General features: G+C 38.5%; 1 protein-coding gene across 1 annotated transcript in view; it reads left to right on the forward strand.

Moving 5' to 3' along the window:
• Window positions 1–20,690, forward strand: part of LOC115981398 (transcription factor MYB114-like) — a 69,981-nt gene extending 49,291 nt beyond the window's left edge. The window contains exons 3-4 of the mRNA XM_031103535.1: window positions 20,100–20,188; window positions 20,497–20,690. Coding sequence (XP_030959395.1) covers window positions 20,100–20,188; window positions 20,497–20,690 — 283 coding nt within the window. The remainder of the gene's footprint in view (window positions 1–20,099; window positions 20,189–20,496) is intronic.
• The last annotated feature ends 630 nt before the right edge of the window (window positions 20,691–21,320 follow it).

The following is a 21,320-nucleotide window of genomic DNA, read 5'->3' on the forward strand; positions in this document are numbered from 1 at the left end:
CTATCACTTTTGAGGTACATCCTATAACTTTCACATCTCCTAGAAACATGCTTGCAATTATTTTTGAAAGCATTTTCATTCTTTTTGCTTTTATATTTTTTTTCTTTGCATATTTTTTCTTTTGAGCATTGCATGCATGGGCATATAAGAGAGAGAAAAGAAATACCCAATTATATAAGCTTAAACATCACGATTTTGCTATGCCAAAGCATACAGATGTTATGCATGATTGGCGGGCTTTAGTGGTGAGATGTTTTTTATGCATTTTTCTTAGGATTTTTTAGTCATTCCTATCAAAAAGAGTGATATGAGTTTTAAGCATAAGAGATTACTTAATCGTACTCATCACAAATATCACCCACAAAGCTCACTTGCTTAGTTGTGCATAGAAGTGCTAATCTTATTTTGTAGGGCTACGGCGATGTGGGAAGAGTTGCCGGCTTCGTTGGTTGAATTGTCTAAGGCCAGATATCAAGAGAGGCAACTTTTCTGAGGATGAATAAGATCTCATTATCAAACTACATAAGCTTCTTGATAACAGGTATGAGAAATCTTCTTCTTCTCCTCTAGAGTCAGCTCAATATAATTTGAGAATTGAGGCCATAAATTTAAATAACGGTTTTTATATTTAAATATAGATTAAATAAGTTATTCATAAATATATATATATATATATATATATATATATATATATATGAAAGTTCAAAAACGTGTATAAACACCTTTGAACGTTTAGACCCCCAAATTACAACTTAACCAATTCAAGCAATATGTCAAACAACTAGTGTGCGGAAACTTAACATATGCTATAATATGAAATTGGTTAAAAACTATCTAAGCCAAAAAAAAACATAATCCACAGCAGATAATAAAAAGGCAAAGATAGAGAGGAAGGAAGATGCAAACACAAAGACAACACGCGATGTGTTATCGAAGAGGAAACCGAAGCCCTCGGCGTAAAACCTCTCCGCCGCCCTCCAAGCGGTAAACAATCCACTAGAAAATACAGTTGGGATACATGGACAGCAATAGACCCTCCAAGCCTAATCTACCCAGTGCACCTAAGCCCTCCAAGCTTCTTGCTCCAACGAGGTTGCGCCGAACCTTTTTCTTTTCTAGCTTCCCGGATTCCGCTACTAGACCATAGCATCAACCAATGAAGATTGGTTCCTTCCTAACTACTTCCCAGAAATCCAAACAGCTCTCTCACAGTAGTGATAATGGTGAGAATCAGGTTTGGTATAATGCCTCTCAAGGATTTGACAATGGAGAGAAAGAGAGTTGAGGAATTTGGAGAGACTCTAAGGTATAGATTGTGGGTGAATCAATCTTGTTTTTCTTTAGGGTTTCTCTCTCAAAATTCTCTCTGGAAGCTCTCTTTCAATTGTGGGTAAAAGGGGTATTTATACTGGAGTGGGAGAGGAATGTGAAACGTCAGATTTTACAAAACAGGGGTGGCTCGCGGCTTGACCTCGCGGCTTGACCAAGTCGCGAGATCCAGTCGCGAGATAACCGTATGGCCAGTTGTCCTGTTTTGTCCTGTAGTGCTCCAGCTAACATGACTGTTCATCTTCCAGCATGCTTGGCACGTGTACTGCGTCTGGCGGCTTGCAGCCGCGAGTCACCCGCGAGTCCCAGCCGCGAGTCTCTGTTTTCTTGCACACTCTTGAGCAATCTTCACTTTATCTCACTCACTACCCTTACATCAAACCCACCTAAATACAGGGTTACTAAATGCTGAATTACAAGCAAATTTGGCACTGAATAAAGCCAATTAGATGGTTGAATAAATTCAACCTTACAATCTCCCCCTTTGGCTATTCCGTGACAAAACCCTAAAACAGACTCTAGACTTAACATGTGAGTTGGGAACAGTTGAACAAAACTCACTCACACCTAACTCTAGAAGCTGTGAAGCACTTGAATCATATGGACATAATACTCCTGAAACACAACAATACACCATGATCATTGTAAGCAGAAAATTATAAATGCATATGAAACAGGCAATATGTGATCAAGCAAAGATGGAGTAAAGAAACAAACCATGGCTTGATCAACCAAGTGAACACCACAAGGTAGTGATCACAGTGCTCATTCACACTTGGAATGAACACAAGAACATACAAGTTAACAAGCACAAGGTAAGACACTTGTATGTTCAACACTCAACCAATGCATAATACACAAGGTATATGCATCTAGGAACAATCCTACAAGGGCACAAGAGTGACAGTACATAAACCAAAATGCAAGACATTTAGATTAAAGTACTGATTTCAACATAGCATAAAGGCTGCAATAAGCAAGGTACAAACCATAAAGCCTACAAATTATGCATAAAACATTAACCCTAAAAGCTTACAAAAGCACATGGGTACAAACACAAAACATCCTGAATAACATCATCAAAATATATTAAAGTTTAAACCAAGAGTATAGGTTAAGAGTTAGAAACAACTATACACCAAAAACACAGTGTATCAAACCCATATAAACATTAAATAGTCCAACAAACATAAACCTAAACCTATAAGTTTAGAGGATAAGACTAAAAAACAAAAGTATGACAAAAGTATGTGTGTACTCCCCCTATCACTATGCACACTTCCCTTTGAAACTTTCTCCCCCTTACTGAATGCTCTCCCCCTTTTTGGCACGAATAGCTAAAGGCTCTCGTCCAACTTTTGTTGAATAGCATCTAGCTGATTCTCCATAGTCTCGAGACGCATTTGGACATGGTTGTTTGTGGAGTAGAGAAGTGCCACAAGCTCATCAATGCATTTCTGAATATGCTCAAGTACACTGCCGACTCTATCAGTATGAGGAGCAGTCTGTGCTTGCGGAATACTAGCCGGTGAAGCTTCAGGAACAGCACGTGAAGTAGATGTGGTATGTGCAGGTGTCTCTGATTCAGGGGCAGATGGAGTAACCGGAGAGATGTGAGCACTCCTTGGTGATTTAAAAGAGTGACTTCTGCTAGCTTGAAGAGTGAACAAGGAAATAGGACGTTGACGAGTCAACATTTTTCCATCTGCAGGAGGAATAATGCCTTCATGAAGAATGAGCTTCATGATGAGACTGCAAAATAGAATAATTCCTCGAGCTGCAGTTCGACACGCGGTCTTCCTCAAGGTGTAGTAGATGTGAGCACATATATCAATGGGGGCTCCTGTAATAAGGTCACAAAGGAATAGAGCTCTCCCAAGACTGATGAATGTAGTGTTGGACAGTGGGTAGAGATTGGTGAATATGATCAACTTCAGTGTGGTCAGCTCTGGTGCAAACTTTGCGGTGCTGATGGATGTTCCTGCACTGGATACTTCATGATCGGATCCTAGGATTTGTAGAATTTCTCCAACTTCTGGAGTTCGTTCATCGTAAGGAGTTAGATTCACATTCTGAGGTTTGGTGATGCCGAGAAGATCTGCGATGGAGTCTGGGGAAACGCTAAACTCTGTTCCTCTGACCCAGAAAATGAGTTGAACTCCAAGATCAGTTGCATTGGAGAAGCATTCTTTGACCAGCTCATCCATTGGATCATCAAAGTTCCCGAACAAGTTTGCCCAATCTCGTTTCTCAAAGATTCGAGGGATAAAAGTGGTCCCTAAGGTGTTAAACTTTACCACCCATTCCACTATAGTAGTTGACTTGTCAAAAATGTTTGAGTAGACGTGTGAGTTAAGCGGAAGTCTGAACCTATCCTCATTGGGGTCTTGAGATGCTTAAGATGATAGTCGAGTCTTTTTAGCAACTGGTGTTGCTGGTTCGTCAGCAACAATGTCTTTACCCCTGGAAGATCGACGAGACATCTGCAAGAGAACGGGCCCACAGCAAAGAACCAAACAACAGTACCACACAAGATAAATGTCAACAAGATTCAGTGCAAAAAAAATTTCAATACATAAATACAAACTGAAGATAGTACAGACCCAACCAAACTTCCAACAATACAAAGGAGCACAAAAAGATAGGTGCAGCAAAATGGTGATAGTGCACAAAGGTATAGATAGACAAAACAACTAACAAAACTGTCAATGAGACAGGTTATCATGACCATGATATGCAAACAGATACAGCATTCGAACATTTAGAGCAGATATCATAAAACACTCCACAAGAGATATGAACATGGGAAAATATTTCAACATGAAGTAACAAATCATCAAACTATAGCACATGGTTGAGAGACACACATTATGTTATCATAAAAACTCAGTAACCAATACCGAAATCCAACATCAATACTCAAGCAAGTGAAATGAGCAAGTCAAATAAACACCAAACCCATTTAAGAAAAGATTTTCAGACTCAACAACAGGCAAATATTAGAACAATAAAAAACACATTGTGACTACTCAACATGAAAATAGATGAGAACAATAGCAAACATAACAGGCCATACCCATCACACAAAGAGAGAAATGTTTCGAACACAATATCAATCCAAACGGTAAAAGAAATATCCATGAAATAGGTAAAATGAGATTGAGAAATCAAAACCCATACCTTTTCTTGATGATTTGGATAGGAAATGAAGCACCAATGAGATTTGAAAATGGATTCACGGAGTGTTTGGGAAGGAGATAGTTTAGAGAGAAGATGAACAGTCACAAATGTTCGAGGAAAAACTGAAAAAGATTTAAAAACTGCTCCTATTTCTGCCAAACACGCGTTTTTCGCGACTTGATTAAGTCGCCACACAGTCGCCAGTTCAAGCCGCCAAGACACTCAAAGACAAAAATTTGAAAAATTCTTCTAAGTGTTTTTCGCGACTGGAAGGTCTACCCGCGAGTGAGTCGCGAGCTGAGCCGCGAAAATCTCTGAGTAACCCTCGCGACTGGACCTTCCACTCACGAACAAGTCACCAAAAATGACCCGCAAAGACGTGACTGAGGCTCGCGACTTGACATACCCGCGACTGAGCCGCCAACACAGGGCAAAACTGGATTTTTAAAATTTTCAGATTTTTCAAACAAAATACTTTCCAAAAACACCTAAAACACTCAAAAATCTTTTTGTGCTTGATTTAACAAAGATTGAGCATGTGAAAACACATTTCATCAAGTACAATCACACAAATGAATATGGCATTTATTGAACATAAACTTGTGTGTAGTGTGTGGATATCAACAATGAGATAGTCCTTAGTCTAATGTGAAGCTTCAATGATCAATTCAACCAGGACATACACAATTAGCACTAGATCATGTGACTCATCTCAATTATAGAAGTATGTATATATGACCTCCCACAAAACTTGATAACATAATTTGGAGCTTTACATTTGACTCCACTTTTAATCATAACATTTGATCTTTTTGATCGTTTGAGGCAATCACCTCTCATTGTGAGAGTGATATTTGACATTTCACTTTAATGAACAAGCCTTTGGCTTTTTGAATAAATATTTTCTTTAATATAAATTCGCTTACCCTTTTTCCTAGTCGAATACTAGAATGTACGACAGACTTTTGCAGCTCAATATCTCTTTTCATTTGGAGATTTACATTTTGTGAGCTCTTTTTAGCAAAACAAAAATAAATAGTGGGAAGATATATAGACACAAGTCTATGCATGTCTCAAGATCAACATAACCATTCACTAATCATTCATGACAAGTTTGAAGATCTATTTACAACAATCACATAGATTTCAAGATTTTTCCCACAGTGATATGAGTGCATGAAAACAAGCAATGCTCGAAAATACACAAAGCCATTAGCATAAAGGTACAAGGCAAAACAAGTTTTGAGACAAAAACTCAACAAAGTCAATCAAGCTTTTTGATTTTCTAATTTTTATGTGATTTTTGGATTTTTCACACAAGAAACAAAAAGATTGATAAGACAAAATTAAAAATATGCACAAGTAGATAAGCAAACAACCAACAGCAAAAACAGCAAGCAAAACAAACAAACATTGTCACAAAGCATAGGAAGTATTAATGCATGGACATGTTGTAATGCTTATGCATGAGTACCCTTTTTCACCCACACGTCACTTGCGTTTGGGGTGATTTCCTTATAGGATTGGGTACGAGAGTTAGGGCTTTCAAACCTTCGTGAGAAGCTTTCCAAGAAGTTGGTGAATGCACCAATCATCTTCATCACGTTCATCATTCCGGGATCACCATTCTGATCTCTAGATTGATCACCTGCCCAAATTCTTCTATCATTTCTAGGTCCTCCTGACCTTTGAGGAGTTGCACTATTCTTTGCTCTCAGCTTTTGGCAATTTGGTCGAGTATGCCCTTGAAGTCCGCAATAATGACACGCATAAGTTGCTCTAGGACCTCTTTGTGGTCGTGGGCGTGACTTGGCACGAGATTCAGACCTGCCCACAGATTGATTACGGGGATTCAGCATCCGTTGGTTCACCACATTCTTCTTCTCCTCCACCTCGAGCTTCTCACCAGTAAGGTCAGCTACAACTGGATCTTTGGCCTTTACAAACTTCACTTCTTTAGTGACATTTCCAGATGAACTACTTCCTCCGGTATATCCCAATCCGGATTTGTCTGAAAAGCTCTTTTGAGATGAGATAACATCATCTAGCTTCTTGGTGGTGACCCTCTCTATTTTAGCATTTGCTTGCACAACCTCATTCTCAAGAAATCTCACTTTTGTGTAAGTTTCGGACAACTCACCATTCAGTGTTTCTATCTCACATTTGGCCTCCCTATATCGGATTAGGAGACTTTTGTAGTCCTCCTCAGCCTTCTTCATTTTTCTCACAGCAGCCTTGGCCACCCTTGTGTACTCACCCGACTTCTCCAAGAGTGAGTTATAATTCTCTTGAAGATTTGCTGTGCTTTCATCTTCTTCAGCATCTGATTCTTCAACAATTCCTAGTGATTCATCATCACTATGTTCTCCAAGGTCTCGTACAAGCAGATTCAACTCATCTGAAGACTCAACATGAGCAATAGTCATAAAAGCCGAATAGTTCCCCTCTCCATCACAGCTCTCTTCAGATTCTGAGTCAGACGAATCCGAGTCACTCAAAGTCGTGGCATACACTTTACCTTTCGATTTCAAATAATTCGGATATTCCTTCTTAAAGTGTCCATGCCCGTTACATTCGAAACAAGTGACACCTTGTGTGGGTTGGGATTCTTTTCCATCTTTCTTTTTGAATTCCCTTTTCTCCCTTCCAGAACTTTGGAATTTTCTTTTATCATCAAATTTGCCATTATTTTTGAATTTCAAGAACTTTCTGAAATTTTTGACAAGGTATGCAACATCTTTGTCAACCACATCTTCTCCCGATGAGTCTTGATCTTCCACCTTTTCATTAATGGTCTTTAGAGCAAGAGATTTACTCTTCTGTTGATTGGGCAGCGACATCTCATAAGTATGCAGAGAACCAACCAGCTCCTGTACTTTGATGTCATCAAGGTCCTTGCTCTCTTCAATTGCTGTCACTTTAGCACGAAAACTTTCCGGCAATGATCGAAGGATCTTCCTTACAATTTTTGAATCCTCCGTTTTCTCCCCCAAGTTGAACTTACTGACAACCACCTCATTTAGCTTCCCATAGAAAGAGTCAAAAGACTCATCCTCACTCATTTTGAGCTCCTCAAACCGAGTGGTTAGCATTTGTAACTTGGTGTCTTTCACTTTCTTCGTGCCTTCATAGGTGGTTTCCAAAATCTCCCATGCTTCTTTGGCAACGGTAATGTGAGAAATCCTGTGAAATTCATCTGGAGACACACCACAGAAAATAGCATTGAGTGCTTTACTGTTAGCATTAGATGCAGCAAGTGCTGCCTTATCCCAAGTGGATTTGGCTGCCTCAGGTCTGGTCCAACCAATCTCAACAGCATCCCAAACGGATTCATCAATAGAACACAGAAAAGCTCTCATGCGAATCTTCTAAAAAGCATAATTACTACCATCAAAATATGGAGGTGCATTTAGGGATTGAGACCTATCCATCTCAAAAGGGAGTCAAGGATCACACAATGGTAATGAAACCAATAGCAGTGTACCCGCTCTGATACCAATTGAAAGTTCAAAAACGTGTATAAACACCTTTGAACGTTTAGACCCCCAAATTACAACTTAACCAATTCAAGCAATATGTCAAACAACTAGTGTGCGGAAACTTAACATATGCTATAATATGAAATTGGTTAAAAACTATCTAAGCCAAAACAAAACATAATCCACAGCAGATAATAAAAAGGCAAAGATAGAGAGGAAGGAAGATGCAAACACAAAGACAACACGCGATGTGTTATCGAAGAGGAAACCGAAGCCCTCGGCGTAAAACCTCTCCGCCGCCCTCCAAGCGGTAAACAATCCACTAGAAAATAGAGTTGGGATACATGGACAGCAATAGACCCTCCAAACCTAATCTACCCAGTGCACCTAAGCCCTCCAAGCTTCTTGCTCCAACGAGGTTGCGCCGAACCTTTTTCTTTTCTAGCTTCCCGGATTCCGCTACTAGACCGTAGCATCAACCAATGAAGATTGGTTCCTTCCTAACTGCTTCCCAGAAATCCAAACAGCTCTCTCACAGTAGTGATAATGGTGAGAATCAGGTTTGGTATAATGCCTCTCAAGGATTTGACAATGGAGAGGAAGAAAGTTGAGGAATTTGGAGAGACTCTAAGGTATAGATTGTGGGTGAATCAATCTTATTTTTCTTTAGAGTTTCTCTCTCAAAATTCTCTCTGGAAGCTCTCTTTCAATCGTGAGTAAAAGGGGTATTTATACTGGAGTGGGAGAGGAATGTGAAATGTCAGGTTTTACAAAACAGGGGTGGCTCGCGGCTTGACCTCGCGGCTTGACCAAGTCGCGAGATCCAGTCGCGAGATAACCGTATGGCCAGTTGTCCTGTTTTGTCCTGTAGTGCTCCAGCTAACATGACTGTTCATCTTCCAGCATGCTTGGCACGTGTGCTGCGCCTGGCGGCTTGCAGCCGCGAGTCACCCACGATTCCCAGCTGCGAGTCTCTGTTTTCTTGCACACTCTTGAGCAATCTTCACTCTATCTCACTCACTACCCTTACATCAAACCCACCTAAATACACGGTTACTAAATGCTGAATTACAAGCAAATTTGGCACGGAATAAAGCCAATTAGATGGTTGAATAAATTCAACCTTACAATATATAAATTAAATAATTTTATTTAATATTAATTAAGTCAAGATTAATTTGAAGAGTGAAATATATTATTTGATGAATAGATACTAACTAAACTAAAGTTAACTTCATGTAGAGAATTAATTATTATAGTTCAAGCATAAAATTTAACAAGGTAACGCATGATTTAGTAAAGTTGTAATCTAATTTTTAATTTTATATTTTAGTATTAAGAAAGTAAAGATTGTTCAGTGTATGACTATTTAGGAGATTAGGTGGCTAATGTTAACAATCTACCATGTAGGATATTAGTTTATAAAAATTAAAGTCTCAAACTATTAGAGGAAATTAATCATCATTGATGAACTAGCACATTTTCAACGATTTTTCCCCCAAACATTATAAGATTTCAATTGGGTTAAGTTTTTATTGGTCTAGTATTTTGAAGGCTTTGATGGAGATAAGAAAAAGAAAATATGAAAGCTATTACAAATTCTACTACAAAATATTTACTAATTAATGTAACAATGAATGTGATTATGAACTTTAAAAATTTAATTAATGAATGTTTGCATTAATTTTTTTTTTTTTTTGGGTGATTGGTAGCACATTAATTTGTAAGTTTTATGAAGTAAATTTTTTTGGGAAATTGCCTCAAATTCCAATTCCTAGTTGAAGAAGGAAAAATTAATTTGGATTTCCTTGTTATAGAAGGAAAGACTATTCCTTGGTGTGGAAGGAAGTCTATTCCTTGTTAAAGAGGTAATGTATTCCTAGTCCAAGAGGAAATAGACTCCTTGTTAAAGAAGTAATGTATTTCTAGTCTAAAAGCAAATAACAAAAGAGTCTTATAAATAGACAATGCTACAAAGAATTTGATGGCTTTGGCTTTGGCTTTGGCTTGGGCTTTGGCCCAAGGGTCCTCCCTATGGGGATAGGGAAAATAGAGCGTGAAACCAAGAGAAAGAAAATGGATTTTCTCTTGGGAGAAACACAAGAGGAAGGATAGTGCAAGGTATTGCCGCCTTCAAGAAGATAGCCAAGGAAGGGAGAGCAAAGGGTTGCCGCCTTAGAGAAGATAGCCGAGGAGGAGAGAGTAAAGTGTTGCTGCCTTTGAAAGAGATAGTTAGTGTGTGGGTGAGAGTAAAGAAAAAACAAGAGAGATTTTTATTTAACTATGAGACATACACAAGAATTATTGTAATTGATTTGATAATAGTGAAATTATTCGGAGTTTGTCCCGTGGTTTTTTCCCTTCAAGAGAAAGGGTTTTCCACATAAATATTTGTGTTCTTGTGTGTGATTGCTATTTCGGACTGCTAATATTATTGATAATATGATTTGGGACCCAACAAATTTGTAATAACCTTAGCATCACTCATGAGAAAAATAGTGCACAACTATTTTTAAAAAAATATTATCTTAAGATTTGGGCATTTTTATTATGTAGGGTGCGACATTATTTTATGAAAGGGTGGAAATGTTTTGTAGTGGGGGCCTTAGGCCTTGGCCTTGTGCCGGTCCTGTGCTTCTCCTTCTTCCTTCAATTTATAATTTACTTCTTACATCTTTCTCATTCAAGGTTAGAAAATATTAGTAGTGATTAATTGACAAAGTTATTATTTGCCACCCCCAAAAAGATAAGGAAAATAATTTTAACCACAAGAAAAAGGAGTTAACATTTAGTAAATGTGCAATAAAGTACAATGAAAAGCATATTAAAATGATAGAATTTCTTTTAGAGATATACAACATGTTGTATGAAAGTGCCTCTGTAAACGTTCACACATAAGATTGATTATGAAAAGTGTAATAAACTTTAGAAAGATTTCCAAAACAAATATAAAAAAGAAGATAACTTGAAAGGAAAATAGATACAAAAAAAATAAATAAATAAAAATACTAAGGGCCTGTTTGGTTCGATGGGTGGAAAAGTAAGAGGATAAAAAATGGAGAGGGAATAGAAAAGTAAGAAAAGAAAAAATTTAGTTTTCTCTCATGTGTGTTTGGTTGAGATAATGGAAAAGTGGAGAGATGGAAAACTATGAAAAATGAAGTTGATATAAATTTACAATTATGTCCCTATTAAATAAAACAAAAAGATAACACAATTTTTTATACACTTATTTATTTAAAAAAATTATATATGGACATTTCACTCTTTTTGAAGTTATGATTTTAAAAGGCAAAAGCCAGATCCAAAACTGGTGAAAAAATAATAATAACAAGAAGGAAACTATTAATGAAATTGATAAAAACAAAAGATAGAAGAAGACAAAAAGTGAGATGAGCACTAAAAAAACAAAGAAAAAAGAAACCCAAAACAACGAAGTGAACGAACAAAGAATAGAAGAAACAGAAAAAAAAAACATGAAAAGAAAAAAGTGATGAACAGCGTGAACCAAAAAACAAGAAAATATTATTAAGTAGGTTGAAGCAGAGTCAAATGCCAACGGTTACCTGAGATTTCCATGTTCAATGTTACAAAAAGAGGGGAAAAAATGTAATTGATAGGGTTAAAATAAAGTCCCCTAAGTTTTCTCTCCAAATTAGAGAGATAGGATTTTGGTGGATCAGGAGAGAAAACACCTGGGCCCCACCAAAATTTCCTTCCACTCTCCATCCCAACCAAACACCCATTTCACCTTTTTTTTTTTTTTTCATCCTTCCTATTTCACCTCCAACTAAATGAAGCCTAAGGATGCCTTAGGCCTACCTTCACTGGAGGTGATGAAGAGAAAATATCAATAACAAATATGAAGATACAAAGAAGGCATTTTCACAAAACTCAAATCCTCAAATACACCCATAGACCTCTTGTAAATAACAGTGACTGTAATTTTTTTTTTTTACTCTAGTTCTAGTTTGTAGCAACAGAACCTTCAAAGAGATATCTTCCTATTCTAAAAGTGGCACACTACAAGAGATATCTAGGGTTAAAAACATGATTCTAGCTAATTTGAACTCTACCAAAAATCAACTTAATAACTTTACATTCAAGCCATATGTTGACACAACAACCATCCAACCTTAACTACAAATTTTCAGAGTTGGTTATAAATTAAAATAGATTAATTTTGTTCTCTTGACTTGAAACCAACTTGTCCATCCTGGTGTATTAATCACTCTCCTCCTTTGCATACGACCAAATTCTCTCTCTCTCACTCTCTGTCTCTCCATTGGTAAATAGCATGGAATGGGGGATGTGGAATTTGAATCACAAATGTCACAAGAAATTTCATCATTGTTGGGTTATCACCTGAACCCCTCTCATTTTTTAATCAACAAAAAAAAAACTCTATCTCTAATGTTCTTGAAAGGTATAATGTGAATAATAGATGATGTTGAAGTAAACTTTTATTTTATTTTATTTTTATTGGCCTTCAAACAATTCAAACAAATGAAATTATGAGATTCATAGATTGACACTTAAGTTTTGGTATTCAATTATTCAAGGTCTTTTTTAGAAAGATATTTATTTTCATGAGTGAGAAAAGCCGTTTTTGAAAGACAAAGCTTGCAGTATTTAAGGCCCAAACATTTATAATTATTTATTTTATGAAAATCTAGATGCTGATATGTTGCATGCGAATTGAAACCAAGCATATGTCATTGAATCTTCCTGAATGAATGGGGAAATATGATTTTAAACATGAGAAATGCTGAGAACATGGTTAAATGATGTCAATTCAAAAATCTTTATAGTCCAATAATTGATACAGGAATCTCTCCCATTGAATCCACTATTTCCTTCTAAGTTTTAGTTAGCTATAAGAAATGAAGTATTAAAAAATCAAATAGCATTGCTTTTACTATTAAAAAAATTATATATTATTATTGGATTCAATGTGGTCACACTCAAACTTCAAGAATGGATATATGAGGAAATATGATTTTAAACATGAGAAATGCTAAGAACATGGTTAAATTATGTCAATTCAGAAAACTCTATAGTAATTGATACATGGATCTCTCCCAATGAATCCACAGTTTCCTTCTAATTTTTAGTTAGTTATAAGAAATAAGGTATTTAAAAAATCAAATAGCACTGCTTTTACTATTAAAAAAATGATATATTATTATTGGATTCAATGTAGTCATACTCACACTTCAAGAATTTCCAAGTGTTAGTTTGCATGGAAAGTGAAAATACATCAAAGTGTTAAGTTAATGTGCTCACAAAACTGATGACATATATTTAGGGGCCCACTAAGATTTTGATTGATTTACAACCCTATTTTTTACTTAGGAACTACAACCTTATTCATAATACGATTAGTGAAATAACTTTTCCAAAAAAGAAGAAGTTAAATAACCCTTTTTACCCAACTTGCTCAAGTAACATGTTGTTGTTATTGGGAAGATTCTCAGCGGTATCAAGCATCGACCCCCATTCAAAAGGGCTTGGCAGTAGTGCTCTCTCATGCTTATGCATGTAGAGGCAGTGGTAGTCTTGCGCTCTCCCCTGTTGCAAGAGTTTTAGTGGTCTCCTGTGCACGGTGAGATCAGTATATGTAATCCCTCTCGACGGAATAGAGGGTGGGTGGTTTTTTTTGAAGGATGGCTGACGAGTTGGAAGCATTGTGGAGTAAGTTAACATTTACGGAAGAAGAGGGAGAAGATATAGAACTAGGGTGTGAGAGCACGAGGGCAGCGAGGGAGATTGGGAAAAATTGTCTGGTAATGAAGATTCTCACGCAGCATATCATTGTACTGGATGCACTTCGAAAACACTTGAAGATGCTATGGAAACAGAACAGGGGTTTATGGATATCTGAAATAGAAGAGGAATTGTACTTGGTGGAGTTTGGAGACGGCAGGGACAAAAAAAGAATTCTGGAGATGTGTCCCTGGAGCTATGAAAAACAACTCGTACTTCTGCAGGAGTTTGAGGGTGAAAGAGTTTCGAAGGATATTACCATAAAGTGGACTCCGTTTTGGGTGCAGATATACAACCTCCCTCTGATGAGCATGACCCGAGAATTTGGCTTGGAGATAGGTGAAAAAATTGGAAGGGTGCTCAATGTGGACGTGCCTGAGAAGGGAGTTCAGTGGGGTAAATATTTGCGGGTGAGAGTCCAGGTTGATGCTACGAAAAAGCTGGTTAGGGGGAAGAAGGTAACCATCGAAGGAGGAGTATCTAGATGGGTTTTTTTTAAATACGAACGGTTACCTAATTTTTGCTACCAGTGTGGGAGATTGGATCATGGCGTGAAAGAATGTAAGGAAAAAGTATGGACGGAAAACAGAACAGGTGGAGAGGAGATGCAATATGGAGCGTGGCTTAGAGGGGATCCAGGAAGAAGGGGCGGAAGGGATTAAGGAAATATGGGAGACGAAAACGACAGGGAAGGCAGACCGAATAAGGGAGCACCGATGTGGAAGAAGCACGTCGATGACACGCTTCGGAAACAAGGAGGTGAGGAAAAGGATGACACTCACGTGATTGGACTGACCCACTGTCAGGGGGCTGCCCCTAGCGTGAACTCAGAGAAGCTACAGGTGACGGGACAGAGTGAGAAGACCTTGCACGATGAAGGTAAGGTCAACCTGACACCGAAAAAGGTTAATTGCAACCTTACTCCAAACGGGAAGGGTGGCGTGCTTCCCTTACTGCCTGTAGCAGACCTAGAGGGTGAGATGCTTTGGGAAACCTCGAAGAACGAGGATGTAGGCAAGAAGACTGAAGAAGAACCGGACAAGCAGCATATACGTAAGGAATTGGGTAAGGAGTTGGGCTTAGAATCAAGTGCAGCTGGATCTTGGGCCAATGATAATTCAAGCCCACTTGCCATGACTTTTAACCAAGAAAAGGGTTGGGTCACAGAGCCGTTGGGTCCAACGAGTGGCCACTGGAAGCGCCTGGCTAGGAAAGTCAATACTCCAAGCCCAAATAAGCTGACTTGCCCAAGTAAAGCTAAACGTAAGGGCCAGGTTCCTTTACAAGAGTTAGATCCGAATAATACAAGCTCAAAACGCAGAAAGGGGAAACTCCAGGAATGTGAGGTAACAAATGAGAATGAGAATATGGTTGGCGGAGTGGCGGTGGCTGCGGTGCAGCACCGCCGAGCCACATGAGTGTTTTAGCTTGGAATTGTCGGGGGTTGGGGACTTCTCCGGCAATTCGTACACTCACCGAAGAGGTGAAGAAACTAAACCCCGTGGTGGTTTTTTTGGCAGAAACAAAGGCGAATACCGATAGGATGAAGGGTTTTCAACAGAAGATAGGGTTTACACAGGGGATTATTGTTCCGAGTGATGGTCAGAGTGGTGGGTTAGCGATGCTTTGGAGAGAAGGCATGGACATTCGGTTTAAGAGCTGTTCGCACTTGCACATTGACGTTGTAGTTCATGGTGAGAGTAAGAACGGTCCATGGAGGATTTCCGGTTTTTATGGGCATCCGGATACGAGCAAAAGGCAGAGTTCTTGGCAATTGATAGAAGCCCTCCATGCCCAATGTAGAATGCCGTGGGTGGTATGCGGGGATTTTAATGAGATTTTGCATCCAAATGAGAAGTTAGGTTGGAGGGAGAGAGATGCAAATCAGATTAGGGACTTTCGCGATGTTCTTAGCAGGTGTTGTTTGGTTGATTTAGGATTTGTGGGGCAGAAATTTACCTGGTGTAACGGACGGCATGGGGAGCAACGTACGCTACTCCGTCTAGACAGAATGGTGGCCAATGAAGATTGGCTCTAGCTCTTCCCCGAAGCCAAAGTATTCCACATTTTGATGTCGGCATCGGACCATTGTTTGTTGGCCTTATCCCTGAACAAGAATCATCAACAGAAGAAAAAGTAAAAGAGATTCATGTTTGAAGCAATGTGGGTGAGAGAGGCAGAGTGCAAAGAAATTGTTGATATGGCTTGGAATTTGCATACAGAGGAGTCTGCTATGTCTATCCAGGAAAGGATCAAAAGGTGTCAAAGTAATCTAAAAGGGTGGAATTAGAACAAATTCGGGAATGTGAATAAGAATTTAAAACAAAAACAAGATCGCCTCCAACAGCTTGAATCCCTTAACATGCTCCACGATATAGCAAAGGAGATAAGTGCAGTCCGCATGGAATTAAATGAGCTCCACATCAGGGAAGAAATTATGTGGAACCAGTGGTCTCGGGTTCTCTGGCTACAGAATGGAGATAGGAATACAAAATTTTTCCATGCTTCCGCCAGCCAAAGACAGTGGAAAAATAGGATAGGAGGTTTAATGGATGAGGGAGGCATATGGCAAGAGGAACAAGGAGCAACAGAGAAGATCATACTGGAATATTTCTCATCGATATTTAGTTCAGACCATCCTTCAAATTTTTTAGCAAGCTTGGAGGCTATGAGTGAAAGGGTGACACTTGAAATGAACAATGTGCTGCTGGGAAGTTTTAAAGCGGATGAAGTATGGCAAGCGCTCCAAAAAATGCACCCCACAAAATCTCCCGGACCTGATGGTATGTCTCCCATCTTTTACCAAAAATATTGGAATATTGTTGGTGTTTGTGTTTCAAATTGTGTGCTGCAAGCCCTAAATACAGGGGTGATGCCGAAGGACATTAATAATACATATATTTGTCTAATTCCGAAGATCAAAAATCCACAAAAGATAACGGATTATCGCCCAATCAGTCTATGTAATGTGATTTATAAGTTGATTTCGAAGGTTTTGGCGAATAGATTGAAGAGGATTCTTAATGAGGTGATTACCGATGCACAAAGTGCCTTTGTGCCGGGGTAACACATAACAGATAATGTGGTGGTGGCTTTCGAAACTATGCACACAATTGGCAAAAGGAAGAAAGGGAAGGAAGGTTTTAATGGCCATTAAATTGGACATGAACAAAGCCTATGACCGGGTTGAATGGGGTTATCTTGAGGCCATTATGAGAAAGATGAGATTTAGCGAGAGATGGATCTCCCTAGTAATGATGTGCGTGACTACAGTGTCCTATGAGATACTTATCAATAGGGAACCAAGAGGGAAAATCACACCATCTAGGGGGCTTTGCCAAGGCGACCCCATTTCCCCTTATTTGTTCCTCTTGTGTGCGGAAGGGTTGTCGGCGTTGATTAGAAAGAAGGAAGCTATGGGGCTGCTAAGGGGAGTGGGGGTGAGTAAACAAGCACCGCTGGTTTCGCACCTTTTCTTTGCGGGTGATAGCATAATATTTTGTAGAGCTACAATGGAGGAATGCAAGCAGGTGGCTGAGGTCTTGGATACCTATGAGAAGGAGTCGGGGCAAAAGATTAACAAGGATAAAACGTCCTTGTTTTTCAGCAAGAACACAGGGGCTGATATCCAAAATGGGGTGAAGAACACATTCGGTGCACAGATTGTACAACAACATGAGAAATACTTGGGTTTACCTCCGATGGTGGGAAGGAGTAAGAAAAAGGCTTTCAATTGTATCAAAGACCAGGTAAGCAGGAAAATAGCGGGATGGAAGGGGAAGTTATTGTCCAATGCCGATAGGGAAGTCCTGATAAAGGTTGTTGCACAAGCCACACCTACCTACACCATGAATTGTTTCAAGCTTCCTGATTCTTTGTGCTCGGAAATAAACTCTTTGGTTGGGGGTTTTTGGTGGGGAAAGAAAGAAAGTTCTCGGAAGATCGCTTGGGTTTCATGGGAAAACTTGTGCAAACCAAAGAAGGAAGGGGGTATGGGCTTTCGAGACTTGAAAGCGTTCAATCTCGTGCTCCTGGTTCCCTAATCCACAGAGTGCTCAAAGCAAAGTATTTTGCTAAAACATCGTTTTTGGATGCTCAGGTGGGGAAAAAACCCTCCTACATTTGGAGAAGCTTGATGGCAGCCAAACCAGTGCTAAGGGATGGGGTCAGATGGTGTGTGGGTGACGGAAAGAGCATCAAGATCTGGGAAGATGCGTGGCTTACTTCCACGGGGTCAGGCAGAATCATCTCACCCAGGCCTACAATGGTTTTTGGGGAGAGAGTGGCCAACCTGATTGCACATGACAAAGCTGAGTGGAAGGGTGATTTGGTAAGAAGCATCTTCCTCCCCCTCGAAGAAGAGACCATCCTAAGTATTCCTATTAGTACCATGAACTCGATTGACTCCCAAGTGTGGGCTTATACCCCTAATGGCATCTTTTCTGTCAAGAGTGCTTACAAAGTGGCTGTCCGGTACCTTGAGGTCTCAAAGGGAAGTGATGGCAGACCTGGTTGCTCTGATACATCCAAAATAGAGACTATTTGGAAGCTTGTGTGGAGTTTAAAGTGCCCAAACAAAGTTAAGCATTTCTTATGGTGTGCTTGCAAAAATGCCCTGCCCATGAAACAATGTCTTATGTACCGAAAGGTTATTTCGGAGGACAAGTGTGACTTTTGTGGGGAGTGTGAGTCATCGGGTCACATATTATGGGGGTGTAGAGTAACAAGAGAAGCTTGGAGTGAGACAAAGTTCATGATTGGCAGACTAGACCGCCCCCCTAAGGATTTCCTCGATGTGGTTTGGCTGTTAATGATATCTTCAGGTGAGAAGGACTGGGAGAAGTTTGCTGTCACGGCATGGCTGCTATGGAATAATAGAAATTCTGTCAGGTTTGGGGGTACATGTAAGAGTGGGAAGACCATTGAAAGGGAAGCAAGGAAGTGTGTGAAAGATTTTCGAGTAGCATGTCTGCCTGAGAGCCAAAAAGCCCAACCAGCCCCTCGGGTTCAACATTGGACTCCTCCCCCTCAAGGTATGTATATAAGGCAAACGTTGATGCTACTGTGTTTAAGGAGTAAAGGTGTTGTGGGATTGGAGTGGTCATTAGAAATGACAAAGGACAGATGATGGGTGCACTATGTAAGAAGATAAATCTGCCTTGGGGTGCTCTAGAAGCCGAAGCAAAAGCTGCTGAAACGGGTATTCTGTTTGCTTGGGACCTGGGTTTGAAGGACATTGTGGTGGAAGGGGACTCTCAGCTAGTGATGGAAGCGCTAAAAGGGAATGTTATTCCAGCCTTGGCTATCCAAAAGATTGTTGAAGGTTCACAGTGGTGCTTAAGTCGGTTCAAGACATGGAGGGCTAAGCACGTCAGAAGAAGCAACAATGGGGCTGCTCACTCTCTTGCTAGGAATGCCTTGTATGTTGATGATTGTAATATATGGGTGGAGGATACTCCCCCTATTATTGAACTCCAAATTCAAAATGATGTAATTGCAATGGACCTTGGTCTGTATCAATGAATTCCAGTTATATGTTGGCTATCAAAAAAAAAAAAAAAAACATGTTGTTATTGGTATATAATGGCATGTTGTGATTAAAACAATGTTAGCAACAAGCTCATGTAAAATTAACGTTTTACCAATTTCAACTTACCACCTCAACAATATTAAAGATATAATTTTTTCCACAACTTTATGAAATGATAAGTTGACTAAATTGTTCAAAACGTTATATGCTTAACAGTGATCTTCGTATATAATATTGTATAAGGTTTTTATTAACTTCTTCCGAGTAAACCAAAATATATTTTAGATTAAAAAGAAAACTAAATACATTATTATTATTATTATTATTATTATTATTATTATTATTATTATTATTATTATTATTTCTTCTTCTATGATTTTAATATGATAAACAACACCTTACACATTGCTATTAATTGCAAATTTGATAATATATAGTGATAAGTTTAACAAGTATTAAATAAAAGATCAACATAAGTAACAATAAATTTAATTTTGAATAAGAATTTATAAAATCCATAATTGTGCAAATCATAAAAAAGTGAAAGAAACTCATTTTGCATGCGAGAGTTTTTTATTTTTTATTTTCTTTAATTAAATAGTTACAAAAGAGGATGAGATATTTGAACCTTGAATATTTTCATTAGAAATATCATAAAGTGTCAATCAATTAAATTATAGAGAATTCGCATAGATTATATGGTTTTTTTTCCCTTTGGGTCAGTGGAAAATTCCCCTCCCTCCTCCCAAATGTCACACTATAAAGTGATAAATTAATGTGCTTACAAACTAGACGTTGTGTAACGAGTGTTGCAGTTGGTCACTCATTGCTCAGAGATTACCAAGACGAACTAACAATGAGATGAAGAATTACTGGAACACCATTTTAAGCAAGAGGGTGCAAGGTGACAAGACTCATGAACAAACTAGTAGAATATTAAAATCCATTAAAAGGATAGAAAGTTGACATCAAACTCCAATCTAGGAATAAAACCGGTTGCTCACCCTGTGATTCGACCAAAAGCAGTGCAGTGCACAAAGGTTATCCTCCCATGGCAACCAGATAATAATAATCAAATGTTCAATTAAAATATAGTTCCTTAAGGGAATAGTAAAAACCTATTTCCTTTAGTTTAGCTAGAAAATAATATCTCTGACTTTCTGATATATTTGGATATAAATTACCTTTTGAGATCTTATGTGACAAATTCAGATGGCCACCAAACCAATGTACGTGATATTGTGTTGGCTTTGCCAGTTTCTGGATGCGATGCCAAGCTTAAAGATTTAATGGATGAAGGGAAGCCTGAGAATTGGAGGGCTACTAATCCTTTTCAGCCAAATGAAGCTATGGATCTTAACACATTGGCATCTTTTCTGGATACAGAATATACATGGATTAGCTGAAAGTAAACAAGATACATAACTAAGTCAATTATCTTCATGAATAATTCGATGCCCATTGCTGTTAGCATTTTCTTATGTTGTGGGTTAGTATAGTCATCTATATGCATCTAATTAAATCATTAATAGTTCCTCCAAAAAAAAAAAAAATCATTAATAGTTGGAGTGTATTTTGCTTGGCATCCGTTGAACCCAATAATGGATAATGCTCTCCACATGTTAATATTAGACATTTTTCAGTTGCAAATGTATTGGTTTGACCCATTAAAACCCAATACATTAATACTCTCATATACCAAATATATAATACACACTCACATATAAGCACTATATATTGTGTTAGTGGCATTGTTACCCAACTATGTGTTTGTGATTGCAAATGAAGGGGTGTAATTCACCTTCGTCACACAAACACGACCATTCTGGACATTGTAGGAACTTGTGGCTTCTTCCTCTCATTCTCATGTCGAGTTTCTCATCAGTTGTGTTATGTCTACCTACAATTTTTTTAAAATAATATATACTAGTGATATTTGAGAGTTTGGTAAATTGTTTTTAGTTTTCACCCCCTTTTGTTCTCTGGATGTTTTAATTCTTTTGCATTTTTGGTATTTGGATCTTGGTTGAAGATTT

The sequence above is a fragment of the Quercus lobata genome, chromosome 3, assembly GCF_001633185.2.
Source record: "Quercus lobata isolate SW786 chromosome 3, ValleyOak3.0 Primary Assembly, whole genome shotgun sequence".
NCBI lineage: Eukaryota > Viridiplantae > Streptophyta > Magnoliopsida > Fagales > Fagaceae > Quercus > Quercus lobata.